The sequence below is a fragment of the Dioscorea cayenensis genome, chromosome 1, assembly GCF_009730915.1.
Source record: "Dioscorea cayenensis subsp. rotundata cultivar TDr96_F1 chromosome 1, TDr96_F1_v2_PseudoChromosome.rev07_lg8_w22 25.fasta, whole genome shotgun sequence".
Taxonomy (NCBI): domain Eukaryota; kingdom Viridiplantae; phylum Streptophyta; class Magnoliopsida; order Dioscoreales; family Dioscoreaceae; genus Dioscorea; species Dioscorea cayenensis.
In genome coordinates, this window is record NC_052471.1 from 1008719 (window position 1) to 1030104 (window position 21386).

General features: G+C 33.7%; 3 protein-coding genes and 1 pseudogene across 3 annotated transcripts; 2 read left to right on the plus strand and 2 right to left on the minus strand.

The window, feature by feature from the left end:
- The first annotated feature begins 1911 nt into the window (after positions 1–1911).
- On the plus strand, positions 1912–5444 carry LOC120264918. The gene is made up of 8 exons (XM_039272813.1): positions 1912–2146; positions 2253–2274; positions 3747–3803; positions 3900–3981; positions 4340–4435; positions 4532–4656; positions 4738–4756; positions 4845–5444. The coding sequence occupies exons 1-8, from the start codon at positions 2047–2049 to the stop codon at positions 5154–5156; spliced, it is 813 nt and encodes a 270-aa protein (XP_039128747.1). The 5' UTR covers positions 1912–2046; the 3' UTR covers positions 5157–5444.
- Positions 5445–7329: 1885 nt separating this feature from the next.
- LOC120271711 (probable E3 ubiquitin-protein ligase XERICO) lies at positions 7330–8058 on the minus strand. Its single transcript, XM_039278418.1, has one exon. It carries the CDS (start codon positions 7912–7914, stop codon positions 7375–7377), a length of 540 nt encoding a protein of 179 aa, XP_039134352.1. The 5' UTR covers positions 7915–8058; the 3' UTR covers positions 7330–7374.
- Positions 8059–8966: 908 nt separating this feature from the next.
- Positions 8967–11533, minus strand: LOC120263229 (annotated as a pseudogene).
- A 1008-nt stretch (positions 11534–12541) lies between these two features.
- LOC120261532 (general transcription and DNA repair factor IIH helicase subunit XPB1-like) lies at positions 12542–21155 on the plus strand. The gene is given in 20 exon segments (XM_039269458.1): positions 12542–12651; positions 12724–12843; positions 12923–13091; positions 13182–13404; positions 13488–13547; positions 14187–14324; positions 14412–14492; positions 14600–14687; positions 15214–15257; positions 15259–15552; positions 15665–15740; positions 15841–16034; positions 17295–17458; positions 17571–17643; positions 18948–19061; positions 19482–19562; positions 19708–19767; positions 20358–20441; positions 20554–20696; positions 20762–21155. Coding segments are annotated over 20 exon segments (2307 nt in total). The 5' UTR covers positions 12542–12638; the 3' UTR covers positions 20850–21155.
- Positions 21156–21386: the final 231 nt, after the last annotated feature.

Genomic DNA, 21386 nt, shown 5'->3' on the forward strand with positions numbered 1-21386 from the left:
GTATGTACGTACGTATGCCTCTAGAGAGGTACATAGTATATTTGTGTTGAAGGAGCTAGCTAGTGTGGTATATCATTCTTTAGATGTTTAGATGCGAACATGCATATGCATATTTATATATATATATATAATTAACTACTGCTTCACATTCAGTGTTAATTTCTCTCTCTCACACACACAGATTATGTTACAAGTAAAATTAATTAATTTTTACTGTTTAAATAACTAACAATCTCACAGTTGATTAATTTAAAAAAATATGAATTTGAATATAGAAACATATATTTTTCATCAAATAGTTTAAATTTATAGATTAAATCGAGTCCAAATAATATATATTTTTTAATATCTAATATTTATAATATTTAATATAAACGTGTGATGTTATTATTATTATTATTATTATTATTTTGGCTAAGATACATGTGTTTCCTAGATTAATCTATTAAAGTTTTTTTAGTTATTATTATTAATTTTGTATAATTTCATTAAGCTTATTTATGCTAGAGATGCTAGTTTTCTTTTTCCATTGTTTGAGTCCAAGAGGAGAATATATAGACCAAGTAAATGGCATCATATGATGTATTAATTAATGAATAGCAAGTTTGTTTGGAATATATATTATATATTAAAATGTTTGATTGAGTGCCAAACATAGAAAAGTCTTAATTGGAAATAAATAATTATTTATAGTGGGGGCCAATAAATAAAAAGAGGTTCACTCATTCATGCATGGCCTTCAATTAGTCCATTCAAATAGAAGTCCTCAAACAAAGTAATAAAAAATAGAAATAGAAGCTTAGGAAGAGCTGTAAAGCATCAAAGAAGCTTCATATATTCATTCAATTAGAGTCTTCTTCTTCTCCTCTCTTGTTTATTTGGCAAGTCAAATGCCAAGCTATAATGTGTTCATATGGTAATATATAATGCTTTTATTTTATTGTCCATGAATGGGACATTTTTGTCTTCCTTTTTAGATGCTATGGATTTGATTAGGATGACATGAAAAATTATTTTTTATGTTGAACATAGTTTTCTAATTAATTATATTTATTCATTGAATTTAGTCCTTCTCAATATCTTTTTATGAATATAATTATAGATTTTGTTTGTAGAAAACCAAATGAATCAATCACCGCCATAAAATGTGGCTCGTATTTTATTAAAAAAAAGCCGTTAATTATTATATTTGTGGAGCTTTCAATTTTTTACACGGAAGATGGATCTTAGTATTTCATTTTATTTAATTGTTAGTGTGGACTTGAGAGTTTCCATTGCATAGTGTTTTTTTATATATATATATTTTAATATTTTTCGTACTCTGATGTTTTTTTCATAATTTTGTAATTCTTATTTTTCTAAAAAAAAATTCTTGTGGATTTTCTTTTCAATTTATGAGATATATATATATATATATATAATTGATGGACGCATGTTTCTTCTTTAGTTTTTAATGTTAAGTAATAAATGGTCTTGAATGCAAGTGAATTAAAAAAAAATAAATTAAATTTTTTTTCAAAAAGGAGACATTCCTTTCATTGCTTATTCATTATTACTTGGTGAAAATAAAGGCAAACACATTAAAGAACAAGGAAGTACAATTTGGTCCTTTTAACTTTTCAAAAAAAAAAAAAATCCCAATTTGTAGATAAATGAGGACCAAATAACATAGCCTTTCAAAAAATTAATTATTATCTAAATATACACTTAAATTTGAATTCTTTTTTAAAAAAATTTACATATATTATTCAGTTAAAAAAATGAAAATTCCTTTTTTTTCTCTTATTCACTAATTATAAAAAAATTATGAATGCATCAATCCCTAGGCAAAAACGGACGGCCAAGATGCAACCATAGATATATATATATAGATTGATCACTGAACTACCGGCGTGGCAAAATCGTAATAAAATGAAGAAAGTCGCCAGCTTTGTACTTTCCTCGATTCCTCATTCTCTCAATTTCCACAACATTTCGACCTCGATTTAGACAACGAAGACGAAGACGAAGACCTCGTGTCGTTGATCGAGCTCCAGATCGGCTCCAATGGCGTCTCAAGAGTATCTCGACAAGATGCAGCTCCGCCAGAGCTACCGGAACCTATGGCACACCGATCTATTGAGCACAATCCAGGCTGATTTCCCCTGTGAATTTATCATTCTTGACCTTTTGTTTTTGTTTAGTTTTTGATGAGTGTTTATGGACTTTGATCTATAATCTGAATGTGGTTTTTTGCTTTGTTTTATTTGCAGATTGTTGCTTGTCTCTCTGGTGGTGAGTTTGTTGGGATTTTGTTGAATTTTTAGTGTGCTTCTTGTGTTTCTTCAATGTTGAGAATGTTTGATGATTGGTATTTATAATAGTGATGTTGGTCCAAGTTTGAATTGAAAATTTTGCTCAAGTTTAGAACTTTTGTTTGAAAAATTGGCCCTGCCTCTAAAGTCAATGCTGGAATGGACTTTGGTGTATTTTGCTTGATGTGAAATTTCAACTAATTGGTCCTGCTAATCTGAAGAGTAGAAATTTGTTATGTTGGGCTTGAGAAGGTGAAATGACCTCATTTATGTCTATGAATGGTGTTTCAGAATAGTGTTGCTCCTTATGCCTTCTATAGACAGAGAAAGACAACTTCTTGGGCAGTGGAAGTGGAAAATTATCTGACTCTTTGCTTTTATCATGTTGACTTGTTTTGCTTTGTGTCTTACAATTGATGATTGTTATGTTCCAAAGTATCGACTGCTGTTTCATGGTAAATAAAATGCTGGAATTATAATTTCTTATGCTTTAATGGATGGATGGAAATGATGTAACATTTACATGCCTTCTATTGTAATTATTAAATAAGATTTGCTGGAAGTAAATAGTGTCTGCAATTTTATGCTTGATATCAGGTTAGAGACTAGTTATATAAAAACACCTTTATGCTTGATTTTCATGATTTTATGTCCTGATTTGGGCAGCGTGAACATGCTGAGGAGTAGTTTTGGCATTTTAGGTGATGATTCATGCAGTACCTTAGTTGGTACTTAGCACATTGTTCAAGAGATTGGATAAGCATCCTTGACATAAGCATATGAGTTTATGTGTGAATAATCTGTTGATGATGCAATAGTTCCTCTCAAAGATAAGAATGGTCGTAATTACCATCTCAAGTGAGATAAGTGTTGCTACAGTGACATAAACTCATTCATTCTTCTATGCCTACCAGTAAAAGCCCTTTATATGCATAGGAATGGAAGTTCAAGGTAGGGCGTGGCTGCCAAAGCAGGTGAGTTGCCTGGTTGATATAAATTTGAGCAGGAATGGTTGAAACATGAGATTTAGTAAAATATTTTCAGCTCATTAAATTATCATAATTTGTAGTAGAAAACCATTTTGTGGTTAGTTTTTAACTATCATGATAACTATATTTGGTAATGGACCATTTATTTATTGGAAATAACTTCCTTCTTTAGATTTGGTTTGCTTAAGGTCATATAAGATAGCATATAAATATGAAATAATTCACATTCTTTTCTTTGCTTAATCAAAAGACTTCTTTGTTGTTACTAATGTTCTGTTCATTAACATACTGTAGTTATCAGCATCATTTCATTTCCATTGGTTGGTCTTGCCCTTATATTCTTCTCTAGTTGTTCTTTTTAGATTATTGTTTATATTCCAAAATTTAATCTTTTTAGTTTGACAGCATTCATAAAGCTAGTGAGGATTTTACCTCCTGTTTTAGATTCTCTGATTCAATCTAGTGGTCCATGTGTGTCATACATGCTTAGAAAACGAGCTCTGTACAATGACATGTCAAGGTAATTATTGCTCACTCTTTTCTTCAATACAACTTGTGCTAATTCAAACATTCCTCTGAATTTAATGTTGACAGTGTCACACCTTGTCTGCTATAGATATACCTGTTGTGGTGGTTATCTACCATGCAGTGGCAAGTGTGGAGAAAGTCGCTGCCCCGAGTTCTGTTTGTGCACAGAGGTGAATATTTTATTTCTATAAAGTGAAATAATTGGAAAAAGTTATTGTTGGCTGCTAGTCTTAAGATATTCGGTGAAAGAGATGCTCTAATATGTGAAAAACGTGAAATACTCTTTACAAATGGTTGAAATAAGTCAAAAAAAAAAAGAAGATTCTTTTATGTCTTCAGAGATGCATGCTAGATGCCCTAATTATGTTTATACTTTTTCTTTGTACTCTGTCCTTAACCTGCATCATGCTCATCATCAACAGTATCCTGACTTGGCTGTAACTACTTTCTTTCAGCAGTGATGTATGCAAAGTACCATGTAACTGAATATTTCCTCTTCTGAACTGCAATTGTTCCACATATGTGCAGGTTTTTCTATGCTTTGGTAATTCAGTTGCCTCAACGAGGTTCATGCTTCAAGATGAGTTCAATATTCAAACCACTCAATGTGATAATTGCATAATTGTACTCCCTCTCTCTCTCTCTCTCTTTCTCTCAAGATGAGTTCATATTTAAACAAAGAAATGTTTTCTTTAAACTCGTATCATTTTATAATTTCAGGGGTTTATGTTCTGCCTACAACAAGTTGCTTGCATCTTCTCCATCGTCGCAATGATTGTCGGAAGTGAAGAAATCCAAGAAGCAGCCCAGATCCTCTCCTGCTTATCCGACTTCGTTTACTGCACGTAAAACTACTCAACTCACTCTCACTGAACTCCATCTTCTTAACCATCCAAACTAACACATATCCAATTCCTATTTTGCAGGGTCTGCGCATGCATGCAGGTAAACAAAAACCAAAACAAAACATTTACACATAGACACAGATTGAACCTTTTCTAAACCAACATTGATTTCATTCAATTAACTGCAGACTCAACACAAGATTGAATTAGACAAGAGAGACGGTGTGTTTGGGCCACCACTACCGGTAATGGCTCCACCAACAATGCAACAGATGTCTCGCATTGATCAACCTTTGCCTCCCAATGTTGGATATCCACCACCACCACCACCACCTTCTCAACCTTATGGACAACCTTATGGATATCCACAACCACCACCACCACCTCCTCAACCATATGGCCAGCCTTATGGAAATCCACCTCCCCCTCAAGGCCATGCTTATGGCTACCCTCCTCCTGCTTATCCACCACAAGGTTACCCTCCTGCTGGGTATAAGTGACTTCAATTCCATCATCTCATTTTGTGACAAAATTCCAATTGAAATACTTCCCTTCTTGTGTTTTTAATGTGAAAAATTTCGGTTTACTTGCCGTGTTCGGATTATCTGAATGTTTAACAAGTGTTTGTATCATTTTTTTTGTTATGCTTTTGTAACTAACTCTTTGAAGGTCAAGTTCTTTGTATCATGAGTATATGCTATCTGTACTGAGCAGGATTATTAAATTGATTGCTTAAGCGGATGATAACTATTCAGGTTATCTATTTATGAAGTCATTTGATAAACTCATTTGATGATAATTAACTGTGTTACCATGGAAAATCAATTTAATAAAAACATTTAGGGCAAATAAAGTGGGTGTGTATGTGTGTGTACATCTGTGATGATGAGGATGTTTTTGTCTTCTTTTGCTTTAGAGCAATTGATGATTTTTGTGTTTCATTGTGCTTCTTGATTTTTTCTTTGGTCTTTGATTTACCAGTTTTTTTAACAGGTAAATCCTCTAAAATAATCTGGGGTTTATTTGGTCATGACTTACAAATTTTTTAACAGTTACATGCTCTAAAATAGTCGGGAAAAGATACTGAGAGCTTTATAAAAATTGATTTAGATTAATGTTTTAGTGGTGTTGGATGTGTGTAATGAGTTATATGTATATAAATAATGTTTTGGAACTGTTTAAAGATTTGATTATAAAATAATCAATTGTATTATGATGATCAATCCATTCCATGCATTCTTTAATTACAAGATAATCACATGAGAAACGCATGTTAAAGGCTTAAATCACATTCTAAACTTTAATCGGACGCTAAAGTGTAAATAAAGGGTTGAAATATCTACTAAAATCTCAGATTTTCCACCACTTTCAATTATAAAGTCATCTAATAATTTTCACATGAATTATAATTTTTTTTTTCAAATAAGTATCTAAAATTTGTGCGCATGCTCGTGAAGTCAAGGAATATCTACTTTGTCTCTCTACCTAACCCGTGTAACAACACTAAAAAAAACAAAATCTTGAGTTTAAATTCTCCAGCGAATAAAGGGCCTACCGTTTTTAGTTTTTAGTTTTGTTTTATTCACTAGTTTCTTTTATCATTCATCATTTATTTTTTTGTATCTTTTTTTTAATTGTTTTTTAGTTATCATTACAAATGGACTGTTTTGTTATGATATATGTCTGTTGTTATGTTTATTTTTTTATCTTTTTCTATTATAATTAATTTTTTGTACTTCCCAGCTGTTATTTAATGGAAATGGTTTATCTATTTTTTTTTTTTTAAAAAACCAAATCTCAAACAAAGACCTGTAACACTTGTTTAATGTGCACATAATTGAGTAATGGAAGGTATGGTCCCCCACATCTTTCACAAAAATCTAAATAATTTTTTTTTTTAAGATGTATTCCTTGTCAATTTTTGATGGTCCATAACCTAATTATATGCTTCCTATCTTACTCATATCACCGTACGCCAATAGAGTGTGAAATTTCATTTTGTTGTTCATTGAACCATGTGCTATTTATGTTTTTTTTTGGCGGTATATATGCACATTAAACAAAAAACAAAAACACTAAAGTTATAGTTTTTAAGAATTTAGTGGACAAGATGTACTCTTCCAACTCTTTTATTTTAATTAAAACAATTCAACTCTTGATTAATTTAAAGGGATTGGAATAATAGTTTTTTCTTAAAAAATGTTAGAGATGTGCATTATAAATTATCATTAAAATTTAGATCAACAACACAAGAATGTTTTTAATATTCTAAATTCTTTAATTAATAACAAAGAAGCAGCCTTAATTCCACTATGTTTAACTTAAAATTATGCAAGACATTGACAAGTCACCACTTAAATCTTTCAGTGCCACCAAAGCAAAAGAGATAACAACAAAATAAAGTAACCAAGTTTTCAAAGCTCTTTACAAGCCACAAATAACCAATAAATGACACATCTTTTTCTTCAATAAATAATAAAAAAAAAGAGAAGAAGTGGAGTGAAACCAATCTTAATAAAACTGTACCAAAACAATATTTCTCATAATTTCCCTCATAAATATTTACAAGAATTAACAAAACAAATCTCCCAAAAAAAAAAAAGCAAGACAGGAATGGCAACCCCCACAAATTCCCTCATCATCACTTCACTGCATCTTGCTCTCTCTCTACTTTTTTTTTTAAAAAAAAATATAAAAAGAATTAAATGATCTCAGTGATTAATGAAACAAATGATTTGTTTCAGATACAAAGGAAAAAGATGGTTCATCAACAGCAACAGCAACAGATAAAAGAGGAGACCTGCAAAGAGGACAAGTCATCCTGCCAAGATCAAGCCAACCATCAAGACAACAACGGTGAAAAACATGGCGGCAATTAGTGAGTTTTCTAACTTCATCATCACCATGAAACTCATGCAAACAAACTATACATCCACCATCAGTGATACTTGTCCCTTGTGCCATAACTTGCTCATACTTAACCACAGGCAAAACTTCATCAATAGAATAATTACTCATAACTTTGCATGAAGAAGTAGTAGTAGTAGTAGTAGTAGTAGTAGTAGAAGAAGAGGAAAGATCATCAAGAAGAAGAAGGTCAGAAAGGCCAAAGAGATGGAAGGCTTTGAAAAGGAAGTGGTGAAGAGAAGACATGAAGATGGTGAGATAGAAGATGAGTTTTGGGAGTTGATAGTATGCTGCTTCTTCTTCTTCTTCTTCTTCTTCTTCTTCAGTGTGTGTGTTTGATGGTGAACCCATTTGAGTTTTATGTAGTGATGATGTTTTTGATAGTTGGGTTTGAGTGTGTATATATGAGGGTATATATATAGAGGAAGGGAGGAAGGAAGAGAATGATAATTTGGGAGAAGTGGAGTTTGGACTTGGGATTTTGACTGGAGAGCGTGTTGAAAGTGGGGGGATGGAAAGAAGATGGAAGGTGGTGGTATTGAGAATTGAGAGGGTTCTTGGAAGGTGGTGGCATGTGGGGGAGTGTAAATATGTGGCCGCCTTGTTTTGGATTTATTATAATTGTTAGTTATTATGTTGTTTGCCTTGGGATTGGGATTGGGATTGGGATTGGGATTGGGATTGGAGATTAGATTGTATTTTTGTGGGAGTGGGTTTGGGTTTGGGTTTGGGGAGCCTATGTGTAGGGTAGGGTAGATGATTTCTTGTTGGTGGAGGGGTGTTTTTGTTTAATAATTAACCTGCATGTTTTTGAAGAAATTAAACATGAAGAGGTGCATCACACCCTGATTGTACTTGTAGTTATGTCGGTCTCTTTTCTTTTATTTTATTTTTTTTATGTGTTTGTACTAAATTTTTTTTCCTAACAAATTAGTGATTTATTTATAAAAAAAATAATTTAAAATAATAAAAGTGATATATTACATTTATAAGAAAAATCATACCAAGAATCATAGTTTCATTTATAAGCTCTTAAAATGGGCAATTTTGAGGTTTTTTTTTTTTAAAAAAAAATGATTTAAACAGTGCAAAGGACATAAGATAATCTATTGCTTATTTTCAGAGCATCTGATATCTGAGAAAAATAATTTGAAGTCACATGACTGCCAGCTGTGTTTTTTCACTCACAATATTTATATATATATATATGATTAAGAAAAGCTAGCAAAGGATATTTGAGTATCTGTTTGTGATACTCAGATGGCGTTTTAATATTAAAAAAAAAACCAATGAAATCTAGATAAGGAATAAGGATGGAGAGCTACTTAAAAAACATTACAAGGTCGTTTGCAAGATAACACAAAGCCAGTTAATCAAACAAAAAAAACCAGAGTGTCAACAAATGAAACAAAGGCAGCTAGCAAGCAATCAATACTAATAAAATGTACACTGTTACTTTATGAACATAAAATGGCAACTAACAAAAGCTCCAAGACGTAAATCTTCACCAGAAAAACTATGATAAAATAAGAGATTTGTTTGACCAAAGCAATAACACTAAATTCTTAATTAGATTGGTGGGTAACCAGGGATTTTAAACCGGTGGAGGATACATCTTCGCCTGATTTCGAACCCGGATTTTGTACTCCTCTGGTTCCTGTTTATTTAGGAAATTCCAAATGATTGAACAGAAGAAATGAGCTTGTTAAATGATAACATAGTTAAAGATTCCGAAAGAATGTAAACCTGGATAAAGAGTTGAAAGCCCTTCTGTTTGCGCTGGATCGGCCGGGTTTGGTTGATCCAGCAAGTCTTGGATCCCAGTTAGAACTTGTTTCACAGTAATAGCAGGTCTCCATCCCTGGAAATATCACAAACATGCTAATCAGCAAGTTCATGTAATTCACAACCAAGGATTAGTTAATGGGCCTAAATTATAGCACTGCAAGCTTACAATGTCCTCATTCAAGATTGATAAGCAGACTGTTCCAGATGGATAGATGTTTGGATGGAAGAAGCCTTGTGGGAATTTGCACTTTGGAGGTTTGATCGGATAATCTTCACTGAATAAGAGTGTTAAAGGGTAGTTACCACCTTCCCAATCAGTCTGCAATAGTTTGTAGAATTTCAACATTATGATTCCCATGATTTTTTATAGAAACTGATCAAACTATCAAAGCTTCAATGATATCTTTGGAAGAAGTATAGCATTGACTTACTAATAAAAGAATTCGTTAAAACTTTTTGCAATAATGGTCAAGAAAGAGCAGTTTTTGAAATCAGCAAAAGCAAAACAATCATAAAATTTCAACTAAGAGGTCAAAGACCAGGGACAAAATTAGATTAAAGACTCTTCAGTCCAAATAGGGTCCCCTGTTGAGCTAACTATTAAAAACTTGTACACTCTATGCTACTGTTCTTAAATGGCTTAATTACACTTTTATGGAAAATGATGGTGATAGAAATTCACTTCCTGTCAAAGGCAGACAAGTCCTGCAAGGATAGCATTGTACAAGTCTACAAGCATATGACACTCCACATTCTCACACGCATATACAACACATATATAATTATTTTAAAGAACAAAATAGACGGGAGATAAACAAAGTAATAAAACAAAAAAATCTTGACCAAAGATCCAAATATGGCTTTCTTCCTTTAGTTTCCTATTAACTTTAAAAGCTTTTGAATTAGAATGATTCACTTCTTTTAAAAACAAATTCAAAGGCTCGTATTTAGACGAATATCTTCTCCATTAACTCATGAATTATAAGTCACGGAAAAAAAACAACATTTACCATACTTTTATTGCAATGAAAGTTGGTCACAATTACAATGACAAACCATATTAGTCATGCTATGGTAAACGTTATCCACATAAGGCACTATTCAAATATTATGCTGAACTCATAAGATAAGCTAACGATAATCTAATCACAAGATAACAACAAACTAAAAACAAGCTAATGACAAGCATTCATATATTCAGAGTGTGGTCCAACAAAAATGTGTCACCACACATAATCTAGTATAATCAACAGATCCTGATGATAATACTAGTGGGTAAAGAGCCAATGACCAAGAGGTCTATTGGTATTCGACTCCCCATAAAAACTCTTCACAAGTGGTGAGAGCGGGTGAGAGCACATTTTTGACAGTGTGAGCAGTGGCTGCACGAGGCCCTGCCCCTACCTACTCCATTGAGATTTGTATATACCTCTCTTTTCTTTGGCGGCCTAGCCACTTGTCATGGCAAAAAAAATAAAAATAAAATTAAAAATAAAGAATAAAAGAGCAATATTCATCTCCAAACTTAGTCATACAATGATTTCCATTAAGGAAGAGCCCTTAAAGATATAAAACCTGGCTTGACTTTAACTTTTATGACATTCTATCCTAAAGATTTCAAGAGAAAGATCCCTTAGACAATCACTCCAGCAAATAATAAAGAAATTCATCCAAAACAATCATCAAACTCGCAATGAATGATCCAACAACATCATATCATAATCCAAGCATCACTCTAATCACTCATTAATTACATATATCAATGAAAACAATCATCAATATCAAACATGATGCCATGATCCAATTTGAATCAGATGATGATGAAATTGAAACAGAAGACACACAGCAAGAGCAAAATGCTAAGGATTTACCCCCTTCTTTCCCGGGATGATGCAATTCCACACCATCAAATTCACTTTGCCATCCGAAAACGTCTCCGGCCGAGCTACGAAACCCTAGAATCAAAGAGATCTTCAACCTCACACATAAAGATGATCAAAACAACAAGAAAAACGAGATCATAGATCCAAAGAGAAGAGAAAGCCGAACATGGGGGTGATTCTTGCGCCACGACTTGCGCTCCTCGGCGAGGCGGCCACGCGCAATCCCTCCAGACATCTTCTTCCTCTCGATCGATCACGGGAGAAACCGCAGCGAAATCCTCTGCTGTTCTCGCTTTCGCTTCTCTTATATATGTTTCGTTCTTACAGTTGCACCCTTAAAATATTTATAATTTCACATTCACCCTGAAAAGTATTGATTCAGAAGTTAAAGTGTTTGGGTTATTTCATTCAAGGCTTTGGCTATTTATTTTAAAATTTTCCGCGGGTGTTATGCAAAATTGTAAAACTTTAGGGCATTTTTGCAGAAAAACCAAGTACATTTAAAATTTTATTTTTATTTTTTTGGGAGCGTTTTTGCAAACTTGATAAACTTCATGGGCCCTGTTTTGGGGAAATAGTAGTTGATGCCCACTAATGAGTAGTATGTGAAATGAAATGATATGTAAATAAATAAAATTATTTTTTTAAATAATATAATTATATATTTTTTAAATGAAATTATTTTTTTGATAAATATTTTTGTTGATAGGTTTCTTTGTTACAATCGAAAATAAAAAAAAATACATCGAAGTTTAGACGGTAAACAAGAGAAAAACCAAATAAAAAGGTAAAGAAGTAAGAAAAGAAAAGAATAAATTTTAATTTTTCTCTTACTTTATCTATTCTTATTCTAGCTCTCTTAAAAGATTAGTTATCAAGTGGTGGGTAAAATAAACTATCATATCATATTAGCTTACTAAACAAAAGATAAGATATAATAGTTCCTAATCTCCTTAGCATAAATGTCATTTTTCCTAAAAATTAATGATTTAAAATTTTATTTTTGAATTTTTTTAGGTTATGTTGCAAAATTGCAAAATCATGACATTTTTGTAGAAAAACCCAATGAATTTGAAATTTTATTTTAAATTTTGTCCGGATGTTGGGGCAAAACTACAAACTGCAATAATGAAATTTTATTTTAAACTTTTTCGGGGGTGTGTGTGCCAAAATAGCAAACTTTATGCTAATTTTCCGAAAAAACCCAGAAAATTATTAAATTTATTCAAGCTTATATAACTTCTAAGAAAGTGACTATATTATCATTAATATACGCGCATCTAAAGGGTTCATTTGTAAAAATAATCTCTTGAGGTGCCACTATAAATCCACCTTCTCAGCAGCGCGGTGGTGTTGATTTTTCCCTTCGATTCTCGTGCTTGTGGTTCCTCGCTTCTTCGATCCATGGCCGGCGATGGTAATGCTTTTTTGGCTTCGAATTCGCATTCGATATTGATTCCTTCTTCACGATCCTTCAATCCCTTTTCAGGTGATCGAGGCCGCCCCAGCAAGAAGCTGAAAACCTTTGGGAAGGGCCTACCTTCATCTCATGGCGGCGATGATGACGATCTCGCATTCGCTGAAGAATTTGATGAGGATTCTCGTGGAGGTACTGATTCTTGATTTTTCAATCAGAGTTTTGTTGCCGATTTGCTGGGGATTTGTTTTAGATGTTGTGTGGATTGAAGGTGAGAGGGAGACCAAGAAGAGGGACTTCACGAAGCTTGAGCTTAAGCCAGATCATGTCAACCGCCCTCTCTGGGCTTGCGCGGATGGCCGCATCTTCTTGGAGACCTTCTCCCCGCTCTACAAACAAGCCTATGACTTCCTCATCGCCATCGCTGAACCTGTTTGCAGGTCTTTGATTGAAACCAAATTTGATTCTTTTATTTTTTATTTTTTATTTTTTTGGGTATGCTGTTGAATGTTGTCTTGATTTGATGATAGGCCTGAGTCAATGCATGAGTATAACCTTACTCCTCACTCTTTATATGCTGCTGTTTCGGTTGGGCTTGAGACAGAGACTATAGTCAGCGTCCTTAACAAGCTGTCAAAGACGAAGTTGCCACAGGAGATGATAGATTTCATATATGCCTCCACTGCCAACTATGGTAAAGTAAAGCTCGTGCTGAAGAAGAACAGATACTTCATTGAATCGCCATTCCCTGAGGCAACTACTGCAAAAGCATGAGCTCCTCTGTTTTTCTTTTCTCCAAATTATTTACAGGATTGTGAAATGTTGTGCATTAGCAGGTGCTAAGGACATTGCTCAGAGATGATGTTATATCTCGTGCCAGGATTTCTCAGTATGAGGTATTCACCTGTTAAAATTCTTCTTTTTCAAGATGATAAAATATTTTGTTTTATCTGATTATAGATAAGACCAGTGTGTCTTAGTTCTGCAATAGAAAATCATGATTATTAACATATTAAATCTACCGTCTTTCTTATATTGCCTCTATATTCCTTCATTTGTTGCTTAAAAAAATATGGTTGTTAGTGCATGTATCTGTGCTGCAAAATATATAAACTATTCTATTCTCCACACAATTATATTTGGTTTGTGCTTTCAAAATTTTCTTGTGATGTGTAGATGGAAGCACAAGTTAATATATATAGATTTTGGCCAAATGGCATCTGAGACAGTTGGCAACTAATTTGGAGATTTAAGAGACTGATAAATATGAAGAGGGTTTCCTTCCTGTTGAACATATTCTGGGCCCTTTTGCTATACCTTTTTATTATTATTATTATTATTATTATTTTTTATTGCAAACTGCATTTCTGGATGATGAAACTTTCCTCTTATGTTCATATGTGCTTCTACAAAATACAGATACTTGGATTCCTCTTTAAGAAGCATGCATCAATTGCCAGTTTTAGGTTTCTGGTAATTGTTACTTGTCTAGTTACTCATTGTTATTATTGTCTTGGTTTTTCTTCTGCTTTTAGGATTCCCACGGAGATGCGTTTACTATTAGCAAAACTCCTGGTGAAATAGAAGCAAGTCACGGGGAATTACTAAATGGAGCAGAGTTGGCTGCTGCTGAAGAAAAAGAAACACATTCTTTTGAAATTGATCCGGCTCAGGTACTATGGCTATTACTTCATTAAATCAGAGGCTTGGTAGATCGAAAAAATTAATTGTTTAACATACACACATCTCTTTCATTACAGGTTGAGAATGTCAAACAACGTTGCTTACCAAATGCCTTAAATTTTCCTATGCTTGAGGAGTATGACTTCAGAAATGATACTGTGAGTGCTAAATCTGAAGTTACACAGACACACACATACACGCGTGCACACACCCACCCACCATAGGTGTAGAATAGTTCTTAACTTCTTTTATTTTGCTAATGTAGGTGAACCCTGACTTGAACATGGAATTGAAACCTCATGCTCAACCTAGACCATATCAGGAGAAGAGTCTGAGTAAGATGTTTGGAAATGGTAAGATTAATGTATGACAAGGATTTTTTAGATTTTATATAAGTTCTCCTCTTGTATAAAACATGTTTGTTCATAATGATAACAATTCATTTAAATTTATTTGTTCGAATGTTATTATTGAACATTTTTAGTTGTCTTTCTGTTTTTAGCTTGATGAATTATTGCCTTTAGAGTACAATAAAATATTTCTGATATTCAGTCAGTCATCATTATTTGGAGAATAGCAGTTCAAAACTAGATTAACTGTAGACTCTTGAATCTGCTTTCCTAGTATAATCAAGCATCAACTAGGTCAAGGGAGTTTCGATTCCCTCCAACTTTTGTCTACTTCATCACTATATGCTGTGATGACCTAATTGCTTCAAGTATAGGAACAACTTTCTTTAGTTTGTTTAATTACTTCATAATACAGAGTAGAGATGAGTTACATGTGGTGAGTATCATTGAAGACAGATGTTTGCAATTTATCACTGCTGTTGGCTTAATAGATGATAATGCTTCAACTTGTGTTCTATTGTAACTGTAGGGCGTGCAAGATCTGGCATTATTGTGCTACCTTGTGGTGCTGGAAAAGTCTTTAGTTGGTGTGTCTGCAGCTTGCCGGATTAAAAAAAGTTGCCTTTGTTTAGCTACCAATGCAGTTTCTGTGGATCAATGGGCTTTTCAGTTTAAGCTTTGGTCCACCATACGAGAAGAGCAAATTTCTCGGTTTACTTCTGATAGCAAAGAAAGATTTCGTGGTAATGCTGGTGTAGTTGTAACCACATATAACATGGTTGCTTTTGGAGGCAAGCGATCGGAAGATTCTGAAAAGATCATTGAAGAGATACGAAATAGAGAATGGGGATTACTTCTCATGGATGAGGTATTCTTTTGGCTTAATATTGTGAGCATAAACTGACTAAATTTCGCTTGATGTTATGATTGTCTGTACAACATTCAGTTCAGCGACGATGTATGTAACTTTACTTTTTTAGGTGCATGTGGTCCCTGCACATATGTTTCGGAAGGTCATCAGTATCACAAAATCTCATTGCAAGCTCGGGTTAACTGGTTGGTGTTTTATACAGAACTTCTTGCATTTTTTCCTGTGAGGTATATATTTCAATTTTGTTCTTCTTTAGTTTCCTCATTATTTTTGTGGAAATTGCAGCAACACTTGTGAGAGAAGATGAACGTATAACAGACTTGAACTTCCTTATTGGACCTAAGCTTTATGAAGCTAACTGGCTAGACTTGGTAAAAGGTGGGTTCATAGCAAATGTTCAGTGTGCTGAAGTATGGTGCCCGATGACAAAGGAGTTCTTCGCAGAGTATTTGAAAAAAGAAAATTCAAAGAAAAAGCAGGTATATCTCTATGTTGATGTTAGCATGTCTGGCATTTTATGAGTTCCTTACACTTAGGATAGCCTATTAATTGATGGTTGCCCTGTGCTTCCTTGCTTTCTGTTATGGCAGCCAACTGCATATTTTTGTTCTAAAGTACTGGCTTACTGCTTATGTTTTGCTCTAGTGGCTGAGCAAATCTGTTTGGTGTCATTACACTGTTTGACTTTAAAATTTGTTTTTAAAGTACATTGATGATTTCCCCTTATTCCTTTCCAAAACTTCTGTTCTCATCACCCTGTTTTAGGATGATGTGTCAAGAGATGTAAGTTTGGTGGGAAGGGTATACGAAATCATGCTTTTTTTAGGACACTGTATGTGTGCATGTTTTCAGAATATCATTAACTATTAGTGATGAAAAGAGATATGTGCAAATTATTTAAGAGGACCAACTACTTTGGTCAGATGGTGCTTATTATTGCAGTCAGTACTGTTTGGTAGTAAAGGTTTGTCCTTCTGGCATTCATTGGGGGTTTGCTAGAAAGGAACCACCAAAGAGTAAGAAAATTGGTGGGTTCAATATAAAAATGATTTGCTGTGCTTATAATAGCAGCACATTCAAGAATAACTTATTTAACGCAAAGGCTTGTCTCGTATTTGCTTTTAAAAATGCGATTAATAATTGGCATTTTCATTCTGTTGTGACACCCGAACACAAAACAAGTTACAGATCGCAAAAGCAAGTCATTTCTCTAAACTAGTATCTGTTGCATGCCCAAAGATGCTAGGCAAATGTCAATTCCAATTTAAACTTTTGGCGAAACAGGATGGTGTCCATGAAATTGAGCATGACTTCAGTAAATACTACAAAGGACTGATTAGCAAGCATCTAGCATGTGGATGTATTTGTGCTTCTATAATTGGCATTTTAATTTCAAACTCATTTAACAATTTAGCATATGAAACTGAGTGTGAACTGTATTGCTATATTTACTTCTATAGAGACGAAGTTATTTTAAGGCAATATACACCAGTTAGTAAATAATGTGACATATTGTATCATAACTTATATTAGGAGTGTTCTTGACAGTGACATACTTGCCGTGTGCATTTCCTATTTTTGGTGATCTCATCTATCGTCCAATTGTCTGTTTGGTAGATGATTTGCAGAATATTTAACCATTTACTTCCTTGATTCTTCAATGTCTTTTTAAGTAGGCTCTTTTGAGCTTTGTAGCTCTTACTAATTTCTCACGCTTGTACCAATTCTTGTATTGTCAGGCACTTTATGTTATGAATCCAAACAAATTCCGGGCATGCGAGTTCCTCATTCGCTTTCATGAGCAGCAGCGTGGTGATAAGATAATAGTATTTGCTGATAATCTTTTTGCTCTTACTGCATATGCCATGAAACTTCGGAAACCTATGATCTATGGTGCAACCAGGTTTTTGTGTGGCTGTTTTGATGAGTTCTTTTATTTATTTTATTTATTTATTTATTTATTTTTGTCTTTGTGCTTTCATTTTTATTGAACTTTTGATCTATACATGATTCAGTCACCCGGAAAGGACAAAAATTCTTGAGGCATTCAAGCACAGCCCAGATGTGAACACAATCTTCCTCTCCAAGGTATGCTACATCGATTATCTTGAGTGTGATCCAGATGGGGAATTTAAACATTGCATGCCTTCCATTATTAATTTGTATGAAATATGGGCTTTTGTGCTGTAAAGGTGGAAGCCAGAACTCTGGACTTGGTACTTAGAATTCAAGCACACAGTTGATGACCAAAGATGAATTTCTTTAACTAACAAAAAAATTCAAGGGAGCTTAACAGTTATTAATTTCTATAATGATCAGTTGGCAAGATCTCTTACTCTTAGGAACTTTCCTCTGATAATGTTGAGTACAAGATCCTGCAAAATAATCATAATGCTTGTTTTAGCAACCAATTGGTTTTTTAGCCTACTAAGGAAGATTTATGTACATCTGTTGAATTTTTATCTTAAATAGTGGTTTGTGATAAGAAAATTCATTGGTTGGATGAACAGCTAATCGAGAAACATAATTATTGACACTGATGAAATTTTATTTTGGGTGTATGCATATCATAAGTAAATTGAATCTAGAAGTTTTCTCAGGAAATGATGCAGGTTTGTAAAGCTAAGTTTTCCATTTTCAATGAGCACATATTATGATTAAATATGCTAGTGAGAGTGCTTGGAGGCAATGGATAATGTGAATATAAATGAAACACTCAGCATAGAAACTGAGGCAGAGAAAGGACAAAGCTAGTTTTGATAACTTGGCTCTTAACGAAATTTGTATCACATTTTGATGAAGAGGATTAAAATGATAAATTCTAAGAAAGCATTGAGGAGTAATTTGATATTTTCGGATTGTTGATGCTTTGATATTTTGGGCTTCTTGACACGCAAGTTTATAGATTCATGAGACACTAAAGTCTAGTACATATGTTGACGTGTTTGATGGCACATAAGTTGGAATATGCTGCCATGTCTGAATGAGATAGGTTGGTAAGACCTTTGGATGTTAAGGTCTAGGTTTTGGTTCTCAAGGGATGCAAATAAGTTGGAAAATTGGACAGATGCTCCCTTGCCCTGTGTGGCTGTGCCTATGTTTGAGTTTAAAACTTTTAAGTAATTTGGTTATAAAGTGATGTAGTTAAGATGACATGTTTGTATATTAGTCCTGTGTGAGGACACCACATGTGGACATAGCTTGGGCAATCGTGATAAAGATCACCATTTTGTTATAATGTTGCTATTTTCTTTTGTAGGATAAGGTCCTTTTTCCCATTTCCATACTATCATGAGATTTTGAACTCTGTTGATATTTTCTTTGGTTTCTGTTCTGTCTATGCATGATCACTCTGCTGCTGGCCATATTGATCTTTATGTGATGATTTTTAGGTGGGTGATAATTCAATTGATATTCCTGAAGCGAACGTGATAATTCAGATATCCTCGCATGCTGGTTCACGGCGTCAAGAAGCCCAGCGGTTGGGACGAATTCTTAGGGCAAAGGTATGCCCTTGTTAAAAATTACTATGATAAACATGTCTATTATTGGGCTCTCCTCTGCTGTCAACCATCTTTGGATGTTAGGGAGAAGTACATGTTTGTGGAAGGTTCAAAAATTGAAATGTAAGAACATGAAAGGACCCTAGGTGGGGAAATTTGGGGAAAAAATTCACGTCAACAGCTCGTACTTTACTAGGAGATAGAAAACTTTACTGAATGTACTATAATCGGAAGTAAATTTTCCCACTCTTGAATAATTCCTTTATCCTATTATCGAAGGATTTAACAGGATACATCTGGTGAGATAATCTAAATTGTTATTTATACAGAACGCATATCACAACTTGAATTTTCTTGTTGTTTGGTGTCATATTGTACATTGGTGCAAAATTCAATTGCTTGCTGTTGTTGTTTGCTTTATAGGGTCGACATCAAGATCGAATGGCTGGTGGAAAAGAAGAATACAATGCCTTCTTCTATTCTTTGGTGTCCACAGATACACAGGTCGGTGTTCCTTTTTCTAAGATATCCTTTGCTATGATTCTAATCTCTATAACCTTTGAGCATCATTTGAAGTGCTTCTTATTTATGTTATCCTTATTACAGTTCCAAGAACACTGAAAAATGGCTATGTCTTATTCAAATGCAGGAGATGTATTATTCTACAAAAAGGCAACAATTTTTGATCGACCAGGGTTATAGCTTTAAGGTAGCTCCTTCTTTCTATAACCATTAGAAATGTATTTTATACTCTATAAGAATTCTCAGATATTGTTTTGATAGAGAATATTGTTATTTGTAATTGGAAGTACGTCATGTTCTAGTGTAAAATTTCCAAGGTGTGAATTTTATTCAACATACAAGTGTGTTTGACTTTCACTATACATGGACAAACCACTGTAGGAGATCTTTGCCATGTGTCTTCTAATTAAAGATTGTATTTTTAGCTTAATTAACTTCTTAAAGAAGTTCTAGTATGTGCCTGTCTGGTGATAAATCTTCTCCAACTCACTTAACAGAAGATTTTATGCCGCCTTTTATGAATTAAAAAGTTAATGTTATGCTTTATTTTCTGAAAGCCCTTTCTACATGTTGAAATGTTGTTATACTTGATTAATGGTAAGAAGTTCCGACTCAAAGGAGCACTTCAGGAGACCAACAATTATTTATTGGTCAATAATGCTTTTTGTTCTTGACTATGATGTAGTAATTATTTTCCAGTGCTGCAGTAGTAGACCACTGAGAATTCGCCTTTCCATATATTTCAGTTCTCAATGTTGTGATATTACATATTGGCAGGTCATCACCAGCTTGCCACCTCCAGATTCAGGGCCTGATCTTAGTTATCACAGCCTTGACGAACAACTCGATCTTCTCAACAAGGTTTTTTTTAACACTCTCTTTATCTATAGTTTAAACCCATTATTTTTTATGTATTCATAATTTTAAACTCATAGAATTTCAACAATTGATCAATTATTCTTTTACTTCACAGCTGTTGAATGCTGGTGATGATGCGGTGGGTCTCGAGCAATTGGAAGAGGATGCAGATGATATTGCTCTCCAAAAGGCCCGTCGAACATCAGGTTCCATGAGTGCTTTCTCGGGAGCTGGTGGTCATATCTACATGGAATACAAGTACTCCATCTTACTTCCTTCTAATTATTTGCTACCCTAGTTCTGATTACATTCTTCTTGTGCAGCACTGGAAAGGGCAAACAAGGTGCCCTCAAAAGCAAGCCAAAGGATCCCTCAAAGCGCCATGCTTTGTTCAAAAGACGCTTCAATTGACCTACTTCAATACCCAATGATTCTGGAGCTTCAGCCATCACTGGAACTCATCCATAACATGTTTATTTCTAGCAGATGTCCTGGTCTTTTAAGTGTAGAGCATTGCACACAAATCTCATGAGATGCTGAAGCACTGGTGTTTCCAGTCCTTTCAGCTTTTGCCTTTGTTTTTGCTGTGTTTGTATGGGTTTATGCATGGTCATTTAGTTATGTTCCAGCTCTAAACTCAATACACAGGAATATATGTAAAATAGAATAACACTAATGAGAAAATGAGGACTTAAGGTGTTGTTTGTTGTCTTATCATTTATTTATTTATTATGTTATATTATTATTATTATTATTTTCTTTTAAGTTTTAGGTGAGTTGTGTACGGTTTGTTTCATTAATTTGAATGTGTATGAATTTTCTTATTTCATGCAACAGATGCTGATATTGATAACCCTGTGCTGAGTAGGGATATTTCACTAATTTTCTTTTGTAAAATGTAATTGTATCAATAAAATTGGCTGATAATTAAAATTTTCGAATTTACTT